General features: G+C 46.0%; 1 protein-coding gene across 1 annotated transcript; it reads left to right on the top strand.

Annotated features, from left to right (window-relative positions):
- Positions 1–369: 369 nt before the first annotated feature.
- LOC123191793 (probable xyloglucan glycosyltransferase 7) lies at positions 370–18,800 on the top strand. Its single transcript, XM_044604395.1, has 8 exons — positions 370–759; positions 897–1,040; positions 5,225–5,533; positions 5,634–5,924; positions 6,022–6,131; positions 11,517–11,520; positions 14,583–14,808; positions 18,715–18,800. The coding sequence occupies exons 1-8, from the start codon at positions 370–372 to the stop codon at positions 18,798–18,800; spliced, it is 1,560 nt and encodes a 519-aa protein (XP_044460330.1).
- Positions 18,801–19,786: the final 986 nt, after the last annotated feature.

Genomic DNA, 19,786 nt, shown 5'->3' with positions numbered 1-19,786 from the left:
TTTGTGCTGATCTGGACTGGGTTCTGGATGAACCACAACCGGTCAGACCTACAGAGCCAGTAAGAGAGGCTACTGAGGATGATGCAGCATGGGCTAAAAAGAGGGGGGGATTATGCTCCTTTGGAGATTTCCTACATCATAGACAACCAAAAGTGGGTCAATGCAAATAAAAAATGCATGGCCTTTATAAATAATACAATTGAGAGCACCATTGTGGGCTCCATTGCAGAGTGCACTTCCACAGGGGAGTTGCTGACAGAAATAAAGAGTCAGTTCACTATCTCTTCAAAGATATATGCCACCCGGGTGTTAAAACAACTTGTGACAGAATAATACACAGGTGGTGGAATAAGAGAGCACATCCCGAGGATGAGCAATATGGCAGCAAAGTTAAAGCCCATGGATGAGGATCTCGAGATCAAACCAAAGCTCCTAGTCCATCTGGTCATGGCTTCACTGCCAAAGGAGTTTGAAACTTTTGTTGTGAACTATAATATGTCACCTGGAACATGGGACATAGAAAAGACAATTGCTATGTGTGTCCAAGAAGAGGACAGACTAAAAGCTTCACATGGTGGAACACTCAACTATGTGAAGGATCATAAGAAAAAGAACTACAATCAAAAAAACAAAAATTCTCCTTCAAAGGCACAAGGAAAAGCTCCCTATCAGCATCAGCGTCAGCAACAGTCTTTCCCAGTGGACAAAGACACTTGTCTCCACTGTAAGCAGACCGGGTATTACAAGAAAGACTGCCCTGTTTGGCTGAAGTCCTTAATGGCAAAGCAAGGTAACAACATTGTTTCCTTAGTTAATGAATCCTTGTACACACAGTTTTGAAATCTACTTGGTGGATTGACTCAGGGGCAACTGTTCATGTTGCAAATTGTTTACAGGGATTCCATTCGACCCGGACTACGCTAAGAAGAGAAGGAGGCATTGAAGTAGCCAATGGAATAAAAGCGGAAGTTGAAGCTGTCGGCGACATCTCCTTGGAGTTAGCTGATGGATTCAAGCTTCTACTTAGAGATGTTCTTTATGTTCCTTCATGTAATAGAAACTTAATTAGCGTTTCATGTTTGGACAAAGAAAATTATGAGTGTTATTTTGGACATGGCAAGTGTGCCATCTGGTATAATAATGCTTATGTTGGTAATGCTTTACTACATGATGAGCTTTATTTGTTATCACTTCGTGAAAAAGTGCATTCTGTATGCAATGTGAATGAACATGTTTCCGCGTCGAATAAAGTACAAAATAAAAGAAAGAGAACATTCGACTCACTGAAATTATGGCACTGTCGCTTGGGCCATATTTCGAAGGGGAGAATAGAAAGATTAGTCAAAAGTGAAATTCTTCCACAGTTAGAATTCTCAGACTTAGAACAATGTGTAGATTGCATTAAAGGAAAGTATATAAAACAAATCAAAAAAAGGTGCAATCCATAGCACAAGCACACTAGAAATCATCCACACTGACATTTGTGGACCATTTTCGGTGAAAAGTGTGGATGGATACGACTCGTTCATAACATTCACAGATGATTACTCTCGCTATGGTTATATTTATCCAATTAAAGAAAGATTTGAAGCATTGCATAAATTTAAAATATACAAAGCTGAAGTTGAAAATCAGCATGATAAAAGAATAAAGATAGTAAGGTCCGGCCGTGGGGGAGAGTACTACGGTCGGCACACTCCATATGGCCAAGTCCCTGGACCTTTTGCAAAGTTCTTACAGGAGACTGGCATAGTTGCCCAGTATTCAATGCCGGGTGAACCTCAGCAAAATGGGGTAGCTGAAAGGCGCAATCATACACTTATGGATATGGTGCGTAGCATGATGAGTTATTCCAACTTACCATTGGGATTATGGATGGAGGCGCTTAAAATCGCCATTCACATTCTCAATAGAGTACCAAGCAAGTCGGTGCCCAAAACACCGTACGAGCTATGGACAGGAAGGGTGCCCTCCCTACATCACTTCAGGGTGTGGGGGTGTCCTGCTGAGGCCAAAATGTTTAATCCAAACATTGCAAAGTTAGATCCCAAAACAGTAAGTTGCCACTTCATTGGCTATCCAGACAGATCAAAAGGTTTTTGTTTCTACTGCCCAGACAGATATACAAAGTTTGTAGAAACGAGACATGCAGTCTTCTTTGAGGACAAAATGATGAGGGGAGCTTGGTAGCTCGGAAAATTGATCTTGAGGAGAAGAGGGTGCATGCACCTAATCCGATGATTCAAGAGCCATTTTTCTCACTACCAGTTGCAACTCCACCCATGACAACTATGGGGGTAGACTCGGAACCTGTCCGTTAGGAGCCGACTGAACCCGTTGTTGAGCATGAAAGGGATGTGCAACATCAAATTTTAGAAGAAGTGCCAGAAGTTGAGGCACAGAACGTGCCAGAAACTAAGGCCCTTTGAAGGTCTACAAGACCAACAAAGTCAGCTATTTCTACTGACTTTAAAGTTTATAACACAAAAATGGTTCATATGGAAAAAGATCCCACCTCACATGAAGAAGCCATGAGAAGCTCTCATTCATCGAAGTGGATGAAGGCAATGGAAGACGAGATGAAATCGATGAGTTCCAAAGATGTTTGGGACTTAGAGGAAATTCCTAAAGGATCCAAAACAGTAGGTTGTAAATGGGTCTACAAAATTAAGTATGACTCTAAAGGGAATATAGAAAAGTATAAAGCATGACTCGTGGCAAAAGGATTTACACAAAGAGAAGGGATAGATTACAATGAGACATTTTCTCCAGTCTCATGTAAGGATTCCTTCAGAATCATAATGGCATTAGTTGCTCATTTTGATTTAGAGTTACATCAAATGGATGTTAAGACGGCATTTCTGAATGGTGAATTAAAAGAGAATGACTACATGAAACAGCCTAAGGGTTTTATCATGGAAGGTAAGGAAAATATCGGATGCCGCCTGAAGAAATCCATTTATGGAGTAAGACAAGCCTCTCGACAGTGGTATCTAAAGTTTAATCAAACGATTAAAAGTTTTCGATTTAAAGAAAATATTGAGGATAATTGCATTTATGCAAAGTTTAAAAATGGGAAATATATTTTCCTAATCTTGTATGTGGATGATATCCTGCTTGCTAGCAGTGATGTTAGTCTACTACAAGAAACAAAGAAATGCTTATCCTCAAATTTTGACATAACATATCTTGGTGAAGCATCATATGTTTTGGGCATAGAAATTCACCGAGATAGGAACAATGGAGTCTTAGGACTATCGCAGAAAGCATATTTAGAAAATGTTCTTAAAAAGTATAATATGCATGCGAGTAAAGCCACACCTGCTCCTATAGTCAAGGGCGATAGTTTTGGGAAATTCCAATGTCCCAAGAACCAGTACGAGATCGATCAAATGAAAGCAGTACCATATGCTCCGGCAGTTGGCAGCTTACAGTATGCACAAGTGTGCACTCACCCTGACTTAGCTTTTATCACCGGGGTACTCAGTAGATATCAAGAGAATCCAGGCATGGAGCACTGGAAGATGGTAAAGAAAGCATTGCGTTATGCACAAGGCACGAAGGATTACATGCTAATATACAGGAGACGTGATTCCTTAGAGATAAAAGGGTATTCAGACGCAGATTTTGCGGGGGACAGAGATGATAGAAAATCCACGTCAGGATACATCTTCACTCTCACTGGGGGAGCTATTTCGTGGAAAAGCTCCAAACAGTCAATAGTTGCATCATCCACAATGTATGCAGAATTCAAAGCATGCTTCGAAGCCACGGGGCAGGAGATATGGCTAAAGAAATTTGTACCTGACTTGAAAGTGGTAGATTGTATTCACAAACCACTAAAGATGTACTGCGACAACCAACCCGCGGTATTCTATGCTCACGACAACAAGTCGAGTAATGCTGCCAAAACAATAGAGATAAGGTATTGTGTTGTGAAAGATAAAATCCAGGATCAAACTATAAGTCTCGAGCATATAAGAACAAAGGATATGCTTGCGGATCCTCTAACGAAAGGCTTACCACCCAATGTGTTCAATGAACACATAGCCGGCATGGGTTTAAGGGAAAGCCTTATGATTCTTGGATAGGCCCAAAAGGAACATAATTTGCTTCTGATCATAATGTATGTTGTAGCTGAATGATTCTAACGGCAATTAAGCTGTGACGATGAAACATGCTCTATGTACCAATATGTGATGAAACACATAAACTAGAAAGTATAAGGTTAAAAGTAAAAGTTGAGATCAAGGGGGAGAATGTTAGGTTGATCTCTCCACCGAGTGGGCTCAATGGCCCATCGGGCCCTGATCTATTCGCGCCCTGATCGAGGGCGCCCAACCGTTCTATGGTTGGTGAGCCCCTGTGACCTGCGATATATAAAGAGGTGGGGGCCGGGGTGCACGGTACGAGGTTCACCGCGCCGCCAGACTCCCCACCGATATCCCCTTCCGATCTAGGGCAATTGCAGTGCTCACAGGAAGCACCACTGCCACCTCTCCATCTCGATCCCTCTGCGATCACCGGCCCCTACATCACCATGGCCGACTCTGGATCGAGCTCATCCGCACCCAAGGAAGGTAGGTTACCGGAAAGATCTAGCCTACCACGATCCATAGGATCTATCAACCCTTGCCTTTGGTTTGAATCTACCCGCACTACAGCAACGGTGAGCACCTGAGTGGAGTGGAGTGTTGCTTGCAAGCTAGGACTGGAACGGCTTCTGTTGTTTTTTGACCAAAATTCCTAGTAGTTAGTTAACATGATGGCTACTAGTACTACCATGCACGATGAGTGTTGGGTGTTGTTATCATGAAATTTTTGGTTGAAGATTCGATTCCGCAATGGAGTATTTGGGCTGAAGAGTTTCAATTTTGGGGATGGGGTGCTCGAGTGTTTCTAAAGCATGGTTATGCTTGTCTAGTTTTACACATCCTTTTCTATCCAAGACACATTTTAGACGCCGCTGTCAGTTCAATTCATTTAGATGCTGCTATCGATTGACAGTGGTGGTATATAGCATTATAGTTTTGTTTGTTTAATGATGCTTTCTAATGTTTCACACTCCTAAATTATTGTTCGAGCAGAGGACTAGAAGGGGGGCAAGGTAGGATTCATTTTGAGATAATCCTGAATCAGGGAAAATATTGACTAATCTGTGCAACTATGATGAATTTTGAATCAAATTTTAGCTCATTTCTTTGATTTGTATGCGTGTTTGCAGGTGTATCAGCAATCCATTGGAGTTGTCTGCAATCTAGACTGGCCAAGATCGAATTTCTTGGTGCAGGTGCTCGAAGATTCTGACGATGCTGCAACTTCTGCTCTTATCAGAGAGGAGGTTGAGAAATGGCAACGGGAGGGTGTCCGGATATTGTACCGGCACCGGGTGATCCGTGATGGCTACAAGGCTGGAAATCTCAAGTCTGCCATGAACTGCAGCTACGTGAAAGACTATGAGTTTGTTGTTATCTTTGATGCTGATTTCCAACCACAAGAAGATTTCGTGAAGCTAATTGTGCCCCATTTCAAGGTACAGCTGAAAATTACACACTCCCGCGGGGCATTATTATCTAATGATGATGAGCCCATGAAAGTTCTATCATCTGACTAGCTGCGTGTGTGACTTTCATGGCAAAGAGGATGTTGGACTAGTTCAGGCAAGGTGGTCTTTTGTAAACAAGAATGAGAACTTGTTAACTAGGCTGCACAACATAAATATGTGCTTCCACTTCAAGGTGGAACAACAGGTTAATGGGGCATTCCTCAATTTTTTCAGTTTCAACGGAACCGCGGGAGTGTGGAGAATTAAGGCGCTCGAGGACTCTGGAGGATGGACGAAGAGAACAACAGTTGAAGACATGGATATTGCTGTTCGAGCACATCTAAAGAGATGGAAGTTTCTCTATCTTAACAATGTTGAGGTACTGGAATAATGTCTCTTATGGTTCATGAATCTTCTGTATGGTACTCAAATCTTTACTGATCATTCAAACTGTGATACACGAATTTCCATTTCAGTGCCAGTGTGAATTGCCGGAGTCATATGAAGCATACAGAAAACAACAACATCGATGGCATTCTGGTCCAATGCAGTTGTTTAGACTCTACTTTGTGGACATTATCCACAGGCTCCGAACCACCTGCGCCCGTGCCTATCGAATCCGGCTCAGCGCCGATCATGGAGTTTACCTCCGCAGATATCTTTCAGCACTCGCCCCTTGGCGAAATACTGAACTCATTAAGGTCTCTCTCCTTGTCAGGAGAATCCTGGACGAACTACGTTCGGCAGGATTGGGATGCGGATGACGAAGAAGCTCACCGCCCACCCACCATCCACTTAATAGCCACTGTCAACGACTTAACCGACATGCCGAACCTCGACTCCGAAGACATCGACGGTATGGACGACGATGCAGGAGATGAACAGGAACCACTGCCCACAGGGCACTGGACGCCCACTTCATCATATGATGTATACACGGTGGACACACCCAACGAAAACAACGACGAGGAACGGAAGGACGCAGCGAAGGGTTGTTCCCTTGAGAAGCAGTCAAAGCGGCGGTGTAAACGCCGCTCTAAATCCCGCCTCGGCAGAAACAATAATCATATAGACCCAGCGTTAGAGTAGGGTGAACCATCGCCAAACCACGGCAACAAGGAGAATCAAGCCGAACAACCCAACCCCGTCGAAGATAACAATCCGGACGACATCACACCGGACAGGCACCCGGAGCAACAGAATGCCCATCAAAGGCTGGTTGCCACTGCGAGGAGTTTGAAAAAGTAGAAGCAAAGGCTCAGGGCTGCACAAGACACACTCAAAATCAGATGGAGTGAAGTACTCGACACTGCAACGAAGTACGGCAGTAATCGCCACACCAAGAGCTATCCGAAGCGAAAGTTGCTACCTGAATTCGATGAGGAGGCCTTAGATCCTCCGCAATTAAAAAATAAAATGGCCATCCGGTCGGATAGACGACCTCATAGCCAACATAAAGCGGCAAACGGCGCCGCACATAAACCAGTACGCGATCCGAGTAAGGGCTCGCATCAAAAGGACGGCGCAACCAGATCCATCTATGGACCACGCAGGCGCGCTCCAACATACACTACAACACAACAAACATCCGAACACCACGGCACACCCAAATACAGGGGTGCCGCACACCCCCTATGTTTCACCGACGAGGTGCTGGACCATGAATTTCCAGAGGGATTCAAACCCGTAAACATAGAGGCGTACGACGGAACAACAGACCCTGGGGTCTGGATTGATGACTACATCCTCCATATCCATATGGCTCGAGGAGACGATCTCCACGCCATCAAGTACTTACCCCTCAAACTCAAAGGGCCAGCTCGGCACTGGCTTAAAAGCCTCCCCTAAAACTCCATTGGAAGTTGGGAAGAGCTTGAAGACGCTTTTCGGGCAAATTTTCAAGGGACTTATGTCCGACCACCGGATGCAGATGATTTGAGTCATATAACTCAACAGCCCGGAGAGTCATCTCGAAAGCTTTGGAACAGGTTTCTTACTAAAAAGAACCAAATGGTGGACTGTCCGGACGCCGAAGCCTTAGCAGCTTTCAAGCATAGCGTTCGCGACGAATGGCTTGCCAGACACCTCGGCCAAGAAAAGCCGAGAACAATGGCAGCATTAACAAGCCTCATGACCCGCTTTTGCACGGGCGAGGACAACTAGTTAGCCCGATGCAACACCAGCGACCCAAGTACATCCGAAGTCAGGGATGGAAACGGGAAATCACGACGCAGCAAAAATAAGCGCCGGAATAAAGAAGACAACCCGAAGAGCACGGCGGTAAATGCCGGATTCAGAAGCTCTCGGCCGGGTCAGCAAAAGTCGCCCTCCAAAGGCAACAAAGACGAACTGTGCAGCCTAAACAAAATTCTGGACCAAACATGTCAGATCCATAACACCCCCGGTAAACCCGCCAATCATACCCATAGAGAATGTTGGGTCTTCAAGCAGTCCGGCAAGCTCAACGCCGAACACAAGGGTCAGGAGTCACCAAGCGAAGACGAGGACGAGCCTCGCAAGCAAAGCACTGGGGAACAGAAGAAATTCCCACCAGAAGTCAAAACAGTAAACGTGTTACACGTGATAAAGGGGAGAAACAAAGCGGCACCCCTAGATAAATAGGCCCCAGGACCTATCACCGCGGAGTTCTGCCACTGGTCGTCCCAACCGATCACTTTTGATCATCGGGATTACTCAGCAAGTGTCCGGCGGGCAGGATGGACTGCCTTGGTATTAGACCCAATAATTGACGGACACCACTTCACACGAGTTTGGATGGACGGCGGCAGCAGTTTGAACTTGATATATTAGGACACAGTATGCAACATGAGGATAGACCCAGCAAAAATTAGCCATAGCAATACTTCCTTTAAAGGAGTAACGCCAGGCCCAGAGGCTCATTGCACGGGCTCCTTGTTACTAGAGGTTATATTCGGCTTCCCCGATAACTTCTGTAGCAAAAATTTAACCTTCCAAATTGCTCCGTTCCAATGTGGCTATCAAGCACTACTCGGACGCGAAGCTTTCGCTCGCTTTAACGCAATACAGCATTACGCTTCCCTCGTGCTTAAGATGCCCGGTCCATGCGGCATTATTACAGTCAATGGAAATATTGAGTGCTCCTTGCACGCCGAAGACAACGCGGCCGCCTTGGCAGCCGCACACTAAATGGCCTCACCAACTAAAGCATTTGACAGGTCGTTAAGACCACGAACGCGGTTAGACGAGTCCGGCACAACTATATGTAATTAATACAGGTTTGATGGCCATACCCCTAGTACAATACAAGGGGATCAACATGCGCAAACAAGTGCCAATTCGGCTCAATCTTACTCATTCTGAACTATATATTGTTTATTTAGTATAATTTACCTTTTACACGGCAACTTTTCAATTAAAGTTCCTCTCTTTTACAGATGATCATCGTGCTACACCCGTCTAGAATACGGCACAACGGAGACACAGGCGCAGACGTGCAGCAGGGACCTATTCCAAGGATTCTTTTTAGATTAAGACCCTGCGTAAACCTTTTTTACTGTCTCTTGTTGATACACACCCCTCGGATTCTCAGTACAATTGAGAAGGATGCTGGCGTGTTGGCATGTGGCCACGTCAGAATAATGCACGTATCTGGACACCAGGGGCTTATTACAAAGGGCACTGTTTAGGCCCGGTTTACACCATAAAGACCGAATACCTTAGGGAGTGTTCGGTGTCGCGAGTTAGGCCTTATATGCATCAGCTCCGAATCATGTCTTTGGTCAAATGTTGGGTTTGCCCGGCTCCTGTGTTTTGCTGCCATAGGTTCCGCTCCATCGGCTAAGGCGGCACCATGAGAACTACTGCGATTGTGCCCTAGTTCATCCGGACGAGCACCTCAGTAGAGAAAGCCGAAAACTGACTGTCATGATATATCGTGAGACTGGTCAACCACTCGATGACCTATCGGAATCTTCGAGATTCCTCCGCCTTAACGAAGGGCCGTTTCCCGGCCAGGCATGTACGCACCCCGAATTCGGATGAGTGCGGAGCCACCAGGGGCTATATAGTAGCCCCACTGTCAAACTCCTCTGGCTAAGTGAAAGTGTTAAAGCATTATAGTCTGGTTGCCTCGTCCGCTGCGCTATCACCTCCATAATGGACCAGAACGTTGGGTTAAGTATGAAAATGCGTCTTCTGCGAACACCCCCGCGTTATATGTGTGGGGGCTGAAGCCGACGACTGCAATCTTTTAGGTTATATACATATATACGTAAACAGCCACACAGGAGGCATCATAATACTTTCGGGAAAAAGTATAAATACAACCTTGATAAACTTAATAAAACATTGTTTTTACAATGAGAATACATGTCATTCAAACATAATATTCTTCGAGCACTGGACCTCTATCGAACGAGCGCCTTCAAAAACATCTTCAAAATAGTGCTCGGCGGCCACTCGGCCTATGGCCGAACCCTACACCGTGACAGCGGTGGCATCCATCTCTGCCCAGTATGTTTTAACACGGGCAAGGGCCATCCGCGAGCCTTCTATGCACGCCGACCTCTTCATCGCATTAATGCGCGGCACCGCACCAAGGAACTGCTGCACTAAACTAAAATAGTTGTTCGGCTTTGGCCTTTCCGGCCACAGGTGATCCACAACAGACTTCATGGTGAGTCCGGACAATCTATTCAGTTCGGCCCATTCGGCAAGCCGATCAGCCAATGGAAGCGGACGCTCTGGAACATTAAATTGTGACCAGAATAGCTTGTCCACTTCACGATTTGTTTGATCTCGGAAGTACTCGGCCGCATCGACAGCACTCGTCGCCAAGTCCATATATGCATTCGCCGAACTCCACAGCTGGTCCAGAGGGGCATACTAAGGATCTCCAAACTTTCTCCGCAGCATGAAGGGTTTCCCAGCCGCGATATCCCCGGCTTGACGCAGCTCCTCCTTCGCTCTCATGGTGGAGCGGGTGTCTTTGGTCGTCGTGGCGGCCTTTTCCAGGTCCCTCGCCTTCGCCGGGTTTTCCTCTTCAAGAAGCTGGCAACGGTCGGCAGTGTCTTTTAACTTTACAGCCATCTCGGCCATTTTCTCGTTGCTCTCGCAATGTGCGGCCTTTTTGGCTCTTAACTCTTTGGTCGCCTTTAAAGCAGCCGCATTACTACTCCTCGCTTGCTCCTTGGCCATGGAAAGCTCCGCCCGAAGGGTCTCCACGGCGGCAGCCCCATCTGCAGTCACAACATATTAAAGATACCGGCATCATGCTGCTCTTACTATGAGACTTCACTAGAAAATTCACCTACCCTACGCCTCGTCAAGCCGCTTGTTAACAAGAACGATGTCGGCATCGGCCGCATCCAGTTGTTGCTTTAGTTCGGCAACCCTATCAGTCCGGCTAGACACCGATGCCTCCACCACCTACACGTAAAGGCAGTCTGGTTATGACTGGGACTATGATCCTCTGTTTGCCGCCGTTTTCAGCGACAACTAGAGTCTCAGGGGCTACTATCTACACAGAGCACATCTAAAAATGTGCGGTACTTTCAAAAAAATATACATCATTCCACGTACTCAAAATCCGTCAGTAGACTCATAAAGGCTTCATGAGCGGGCGGACGAAATCTTTTCAATCACCGTACCCATCAAGGTGCGGTGCTCTTCTGAGATAACCGCCCTCTCCAGCAGATCCCTCCGTACATCCGACCGCATACCAGATGGTGCCGGACTCTTTTGATTGCTCTCTTCAAGAGCCGGATACGAGGGACTTCGGGTGGCCATAGGATTACCTTCTGGCCTTACCGGATCAGGAGAAACTCTCCATGACGACACTTCAAGGTCGCCCACTTCTTGAGCTGGGGAGTCCGGGGGAGGCGTTTTGCTCTCCATCATCTCCGGAAGAAGATCCCCTGAAGACGAGCTTAGCTGAGAAGGGCTAAGATCCGAACTGCAAGATAAATGCTTCAGTTATTTTCCTAAGAAGTAAGGTAGGATATCCTCACTATCAAGTACTTTTTGATTACTTACAGCTCGTTAGAGGGCCGATCCCCGCGCATGCATTGTACGGCTAAAGCACCCTCCAAGGCGGGGCCCTCTGGTGGAGATTTCCTCTCCCGCTTGGAAATCTTGGTTTCTGGATCTTCGGAGGTAGTCCTCTTCCTTCCCCGGGGCGAGCGGATGTCAGATTCTTCCCCTGGGTTATCCTCCTTCATGGAGGCGCTCATTCCCTCGGTTGGAATAGGTAGCGGTGGAGGCCTGCTTTCGCCCTCTTTATTCCCCCCTTCATCTTCCTTTGTGGGCACCAGGCAAGGTGCTAGATCAAGCATCTTTTCCAGCACTGGATTGTCCAAGCCTTCAGGAAGGGGGGCCGAACACCGGATCATCTTCGCCTTTGTTATCCAGTCCTAGTCAAAGAGCGATTCTTCAGAATGATGTCATGATAAATAAAAAGGACAGTGTGTTCAGCCAAGGGATTACTTACTTGGGCCGCGGTGCGGTTGTTGCTTAGGCCCACGTCCTCGGTAGTGTCCGGACACTCTATTTGAGGTCCGAAGAACGATTTGTACATCTTCTCGTGCGTCAGGCCGAGGAAATTCTGAATGGCGCGCGGTCCTTCTGGGTTGAATTCCCATAGGCGGAGGGGCCGGCGTTTGCAAGGCTGGACTCGACAAACCAGCATGACTTGCATTACCATAACCAAACTGAAATCTCCCTCGAAGAGATCTCGGATGCAGCTCTGCAATATGGGCACGTCCTTGGCTGGACCCCAGCTCAGTCCCTTGCTGACCCATGACATCAGTTGTGGTGGAGGACCCGAGCGAAAGGTGGGGGCAGCCACCCACTTGGCACTTCGGGGAGCTGTGATGTAGAACCACTCCTGTTGCCATAATCCGGACACCTCTGGAAAGGAACCCTTTGGCCATGGAGCATCAGCAATTTTGCTTATTAAAGCACCTCCGCACGCTACATACTGTCCCTCGACCATCTTCGGCTTCACATCGAAGGTCTTGAGCCACAAGCCGAAGTGAGGGGTAATGCGGAGGAAGGCCTCACAAACGACGATAAATGATGAGATGTGAAGAAGGGAGTCCAGGGCCAGATCGTGAAAATCCAGCCCGTAATAGAACATAATACCCCTAACGAAGGGATCTAGAGCGAGGCCTAGTCCTCGGAGGAAGTGGAGACGAACACAACGCTCTCGTTGGGATCGGGAGTAGGGACGACCTGCCCTCGGGCGGGCAGCCTATGCGATATTTCGAAGGTCACATATCTGGCTTCCCTCAACTTCTTGATGTCCTCCTCCGTGACGGAGGAAGGCATCCACCAGCCTTGAAGGCTGGATCCGGACATGACTGAAGATCTGAAGCACCTGACCTGGGCTTTGGGTGTTAGAAATCGAGGCAGGGGAAGGATTCGATTGAGCACGAGAGCGAAAAAGTAAAAGCCTTGCCCCTTTATAAAGAGGGTGAATATCAAGCGTCCTCCTCGTGGCCGTTTGGGACTTGCCTAAAATCTAGGAGTCCTAGGCACGGTTGGGTTACCCACGTCCGTATTGATGAGAATCCCGTAATAAGGGGAACACGATCTCTACTTTGACAAGACGTGTCAAGAAACCGTCTCGCGTTATGTGCGGAGCTGGTTAAGGAAAAACGGTTCGAATAATTACCGGGCCATGGCATAATGTCATGCTGCCAAAACGTGTCAGCGAATTGGATTTGTGGAAATATTATTCTCTCTACGGTGGTATGTGGAATTTATTTTGCAGGGTCAGACACTATCCTTGTATTCAAACTCTTCTGTGATGTATTCGGAGGAGGAACCCGCCTTGCAATGCCGAAGACAACACTGCGCGCCGGACTCATCGTCATTGAAGCCTGGTTCAGGGGCTACTGAGGGAGTCCTGGATTAGGGGGTCTCCGGACAGCCGGACTATATCCTTTGGCCGGACTGTTGGACTATGAAGATACCAGATTGAAGACTTCGTCCCGTGTCCAGATGGGACTCTACTTGGCGTGGAAGGCAAGCTAGGCAATACGGATATGTATATCTCCTCCTTTGTAACCGACCTTGTGTAACCCTAACCCCCTCCGGTGTCTATATAAACCGGAGGGTTTTAGTCCGTAGGACAACATATAATCATACCATAGGCTAGCTTCTAGGGTTTAGCCTCTCCGATCTCGTGGTAGATCAACTCTTGTAATACTCATATCATTAAGAATAAATCAAGCAGGACGTAGGGTTTTACCTCCATCAAGAGGGCCCGAACCTGGGTAAAACATCGTGTCCCCTGCCTCCTGTTACCATCCGCCTTAGACGCACAGTTCGGGACCCCCTACCCGAGATCCGCCGGTTTTGACACCGACAGTAGGCATATTTTGAAAGATGAGTTCTCTTTTCGGGAAAAAAATATGAGTTTAACTGCATTATATAGAGCACACCCTTCAAAATTTAGTTCTATTGTAAGTATACTTGGTTTAGGTTTGTCCTTTTCTTGCGGTTGACAATATTTTAGTTGCACTCGGTTGGATAATTAAGTACAGTTTGATTAATATGACAAGTCACATCGGCAGGATGAATATTTACAGGGTTGATGATTTCCCAGGAAGCACAAATAGGATGTATGTTTGCAAGTTTCCATGACTAAATTATAGAGTTATATACATTTTGTTCTGCTTGAAGTTCGGTCAATTAAAGTCATTTTGACTCGCCTATTGTTTAATGGTTCTATTTTGATCATATAATTAGCTTTACATTTTGACTTGCTCGCTTTGATAAATTCCATTCTTACCAAGGGTCATCGTTTATGCATTGCCTCCTCTTTTGCAAATTTCAATGAAGTTTAATTGGTAAAAAGTAACAGTACTATCAAATTTGGGGCAAACTCTATTAGTCTCGAAATAAACTGGTGATGTGTCGTTTGTACAAATGCGTGAATTCGTTTTGATCTGCATTCTTAGTTTCTTACACCTGATGAGAACCCTTAGTTTTCAAATTTTAGCCACATATATTTATGTACCACTGAATGACACATCACCTATCTTTGTTGCAGATTGGGTTCTGGAAGAAATTCAACCTGATATTCCTTTTCTTTCTGCTCCCAAAACTGATTCTGCCCTTCTATTCTTTCACTCTCTTCTGTGTCATACTTCCAATGACAATGTTTGCTCCTGAAGCTGAGCTACCTGCCTGGGTGGTGTGCTACATTCCAGCACAAAACCATGGCCGCTTGCTTGCTTGGCGGCGGCGGCTTGCTGGACGGCGGCGACGAGCTGCAGGTTTGAGCAGAGAGCAGAGCAAGAAACAGAGAGGGAGTGAGTTCGGGTTTGTCTGGATGGGGGGGAGGGGGGGTAGACCGTGCTCTCCTACCAAATTAATTCAGGTGTTTTGGTGTCCTGTGGGTATATTCAAACCAAAGGCAGGGGCCTCTTTGCAAAATGACGCGTGCTGACTGGGTCGGTACCTAGGCGTCCATTTGTCGCTCTATGTGTCAGGACCAAATTTGCACATTTGATGCAAGTTCGGGACTGGATAGGGTCAAAATGTAAGTTCTAGGATTAAAACATTACATTTTGTGTAAGTTGTAGGACTCCCAATGCTTTTAACTCTTATCTATGAGAAGCACAAAGATTCACCTTCCACTTTGATGGACGCGTTTTTCTGCTTCATTTGTCATTTACTACTGAAACTCCGAGTTTGCGACAGCCGTTGCACATCTGCGTACCATCACTTTGACTGCGGGCATGTGGTCTCCGTATGGGTACACTGCATGGTCGTATGCTTTTGCACACGATTGAAACAGGTTGCTTGGTCTGTAAGTCAAAGGACTGTTACCGCCTTCACTTTTTATAGTACTACTATAAAATGCTGATAGTGTACTACTCTATATTTTCCCTTTATTTGCTGTTAGAGCAATCCTAGCAGACCCCGCATCTTCCTAGCCCGGAAAATGTATTTGCAGTTCGTGGAAAAACGTCTTTGAGGGTCGGCGCGGACGGCCGCAGTTGCAGACCCCGCATAATGGACCCGTAAAAAAGAATATTTCTGAAATATGCTTTTTTACGGGTCGACTTTGCGGCGTCTGATCCGGCGCAACTCCTCCCAACCCAGAAAACTTAAATTTGCACCTTAATTTCATGTAGCATAATGCATTTCTTTGCTTTTTTAACAACATTGGATACAAAAGACATCACCAAATCTTTGCTAGAATAGCAAGACAAAAAAAACAAGAATCACAAGTATGCATTTGAGAAGATTTCCAACTTCCATAACTGCTCCCACAAGTTGAACTAATATCTTCTCCATGCATTCATTGTTTATCTGCGGATTCTTGATTTTGCATTCTTCTTTCTTCATCTTTGGTTTGAAAGAAGTAGACGTTCCCGCAAAAAAAAGTAGACGTTGCTTCCCCTCTAGTTGCACATGCAGTCGCATCATTGCCTTTGATTCTACTAATGAGTGCACCAACATCTATTAAGTTTCTTTCTATCAATAAATCAATGTATTGGCCTTCCCAAAACCAAAATGAGCATTCATCGTCCTACACAAAAGAATAAGCAAGTTCGAAATGAGCTACCGCAATTGAACTAGAGAATGAGCTATCAAATGAGCTACCGCAAGTGCATGTACCCCGTCATTTTCGCATTTGAAGAACACCCATCCGGGGTGCTTCGGCGTGTCCGAAGTTAGTCGCATCACTGTCCGCGTGCAGTCGTCGCACTGTATGAGCGACATCGGCAAGCCACAGAGACGATGGGCGAGCGTCGAGCCCGGTGGACGGCCGGACGAATCCATGCCTGCAAACCGTCGGCGACGGCGGGCGGACGAACCCGTACCTGCATGCTGCGATGCGTCCTTGCTGGGGCTGCGGGAGAGGCTCCCCGACCACTCCATCGCTTGGCGGAGCAAATCGGCGGCCGAAAAAGCCAAATCCGGTGGCCCGTGATGAAGTGCCGCTGATCCGCAAATCCGGCGGCCCGCCGAGGCAGGGAGGAAGAGAGGGGAGGCCTAGTGCGTGTGGCGGCCTTTCGGCATGCTCCTGCCGGTTGCTTTCGCCAGAATCTTGGGCGGCGGCCGGGCGGCGACGCGAGGGGGGATAGGAGAGGTGGTTGGTGGGGAAAGCGCGGGCTGAAATGTCCCCCCACCAACCGCTTCCGCTTATATGCAGAGCACTGCAGCGGCAAGGGGGAAACCCGCGAATAAACGGGTTGGGGCCGGGATTTTGCCGCGCCCCGCAAAAATATTTACGGGTCGGGGCGGGATGCGGGGTCTGATCGGGCAGATTTTTCCGCCCCGACCCGCATTTTGGCGGTTATTTTGCAGGTTGGGGCGGGATACGGGGTCTGCTAGAGTTGCTCTTAGTACTGTACTCTTATTGAATTATGTAACCTACAGCACATGCCTATTTTTGCGAAGGTAACCTACAGCACATGCCAGTAAAGATTCTCTTAGAATTGAACAATTTTTTGGATTGCATATTGAATGATGAGTAGACTACAAGGGCCTTTGGATTCTAGGATTTTTCAAGGATTGAAATATGTAAGAATTTTCTCCAAAATGTTTTCTTTGCAATATATTTTAGAGATTTTAACATCCACTAAAACCTCTTAAAAAGATGAACATGACATTGCAATCCTATGTTTTTCCTATTTTTATGTTTTTTGAACCTTGCAAAAGAACCTCTAAAATTTGTAGCAGTTCACATGTCACAATGGTAGAATAGATCATTTTACTGTTATTTCATTAATATCCCCCTTGTATCAAAATATAAGATGTTTTTTGACATTATCATAGTATCAAAAAGCGTATTCTATTTTGATACGGAGGGAGTGCATTTTAAAGTAAAGTTTGCAAGTATACATGTATGGTAGATGGACCTTGGGTCCAAATAATCCACCTCAACAGTAGGAGAAGATCCTACGAAAGTAATACCGACGATTATGAACCAGACATGACCGATCGTCCTGGCACCGTGGCACGTAGCAGGTACAGTAGAGATGTTACGAATCGTTGGTGCAGAGGGACAAGCTGAGGTGCAGCCATGCAGGTGCAGGGCCGATCTTCCTGTCGGAAGAAGGCGCCAATATTTTGTTTCCTCCCGTTTTCGTGGAGCTCATGGGCCGGCGCTGCATCCCCGGGGGGCCGCAAGCTCGGACAACCGCCCCCTCCACAACTGAGTTGCAACATGAGATGCATGCACGTACCTGCGCAATGCTCTCGGAGCGTCGAACACGCGGGCCATGGCTATCTCGATGGAGATCTCCGTGTCTTTCCTCGTTTCCCTGTCGGCGCGGCGATGCATGCACGCGTCCGACCGGCCGGTGACGTGACGGCGACCCCGGTGATCTGTTCCGGACACAAGGTCAGACTTTCTGTTCTCCAACACGGACACGGGAAGCCGTAAATGCCTTTCGGCTTCTTTAATTTGCACTCCAGTGTGATGTGCAGTGCACACTTTTCACTCGTGGGGCTGAACCGGCTAGAAGCAAGATGCGCGTATGTCGTAGTAAGTTCTAACATCTGATTTCTTTTTGAGCAAAAGTTCTGAGATCTGATGCCAGAAGGAACTGTGTAGACGACGCGGTGAATCTTCCCGTTTGTGCTGAATACGGGCCTACAATTCTATGAGCACGCCGGTAGATGTTAGCGCAAAGGTGAATCAATCTGTGGTTGGATGATTAGAGGGACTGTGATCAGTCTATCAAGGTTCAAATCCTGATGCTCGCATTTATTTCAGGATTTTCGACGATGTGTATTTAATGGGAGGAGACGTTCGCGTCGACGACGATGTGCCTACGGCGACTTAGTAAATTTCAAGATAATATGCCGGCTCAGTTTTTCAGAGGTACTCATCGGAGTAGAGTGTGTGTGTATGCGTTCATAGAGGTGAGTATATGTGCGTGTATATGAGTGCTTATGTTTGTGCTGTGTTAAAAAAAGATGTCAGCGCAAAGTCTCACTACTTTCAGTATACAGGTCGGGTAGTATACTTTGCTCACTTTTTTTTTCAAAAAAGGGTCATGTTTCCTTTCTTCAATTTTACGGTAAATTTTGCACCATTTTCTAGTCACATTTTTCAACTCAACTTGTGGTTGGATGGTTAGAAGGATAGTGGTATCCCCAGCCCATCGGAGTTCAATTTCTAGACTTAACATTGATACTCGCATTTAATGAACTTATTTCAGGCCTTCCGACGGTGTGCGTTCAGTGGGAGGAGACATTCCCGTCGACTACAAAGGCATCTGTGGTGACTTCGTCAATTTTAAGATAATGTGTCGGCTCGGTTTGTCGAAGGTGCTTATAGAGGTAGGATGTACATGTGTGCGATCATAGGATAAATGTATGTCGTATGTATGAACGTCTGCATCTGTATTGTGTTCAAAAAAGTAAGTCACACGGAAATTTGTGTTGATGCGAAAGTTCTTTCTATTAGCTCACGGTGAACATTTTTTTAGTAGAAGCCGGCGTCGATTAACTGTCACGGGCTTCAAAGACCGAGAAAGGTAAATGTTTGATCTACCTAGCTATTGGTACTTCTTCTTTTTCAACATTACAAAAAAAACATTACCCAGTTTGTCAAATTGCACCAAGCGGCCTGTTATTGTTCTCTCTCGTTTGAGCAAGCCGAATCAAATCCCCGAATTTCTGATGGTAGATGGCGCATGTAGGTTGGGGAGCTCCTAATTCGCGTTTCAGCTGCAGTCCCCAACCTACACTCTCGCTTGTCGGCCGGCGCATATAGGCGAGCACTCGATCATTCCTAGTTTATTCCATCGATCGCAACCGTTGACTTAGGAAAAAAAAAGAACATGTTTGCGAATTCAAATGTGTTCATGGATTTTGAAACAAAGTTTACCAAATTTGAAAAAAAATCATGGATTTTTTTTAAAAAAGTTATCGACTTTGAAAAGAAGTTCGTGCAATTTGAAAAAGTTCATCGAATTTGCAAACAGTTCATCGCATTTGAAAAAAGATCATAAATTTTGAAAAATGTTTATCAAATTTGAAAAAAAAGTTTTTCTCTTTTTAAAAGAATTCAAAAATTTGTAAAAGCTTTCATCCATTTTGAAAAAGTTCATAAATTTTCAAAAGTCATTGGTTTTTCAAAAAAATCACAAAATAAACAATATCATCAATTTTTAAAAACATCACGCATTTAAAAAAGAAGAAAATAAAAAATAAAAGAAAGAAAACCCAAGTAAAACCGCACTAGAAACTGACCAGCGAACCGGGAAAAAACAGGTTTGGGAAAGTTTT

This window comes from Triticum aestivum, chromosome 2A, assembly GCF_018294505.1.
Source record: "Triticum aestivum cultivar Chinese Spring chromosome 2A, IWGSC CS RefSeq v2.1, whole genome shotgun sequence".
NCBI classification, from domain to species: Eukaryota; Viridiplantae; Streptophyta; class Magnoliopsida; order Poales; family Poaceae; genus Triticum; species Triticum aestivum.
Note: the sequence above shows the minus strand (reverse complement) of the source record. Positions and strands in the feature narration are given on the sequence as shown.

Bases quoted from the DNA above. Each gene is read 5' to 3' on its own strand.
- LOC123191793 (XM_044604395.1), top strand. From the start codon at position 370: ATGAGCAATATGGCAGCAAAGTTAAAGCCCATGGATGAGGATCTCGAG. The intron at 760-896 runs GTTTGGCTGAAG...AATTGTTTACAG, and splicing joins ATTACAAGAAAGACTGCCCT to GGATTCCATTCGACCCGGAC. The intron at 5,534-5,633 runs GTACAGCTGAAA...TGTGACTTTCAT, and splicing joins TAATTGTGCCCCATTTCAAG to GGCAAAGAGGATGTTGGACT.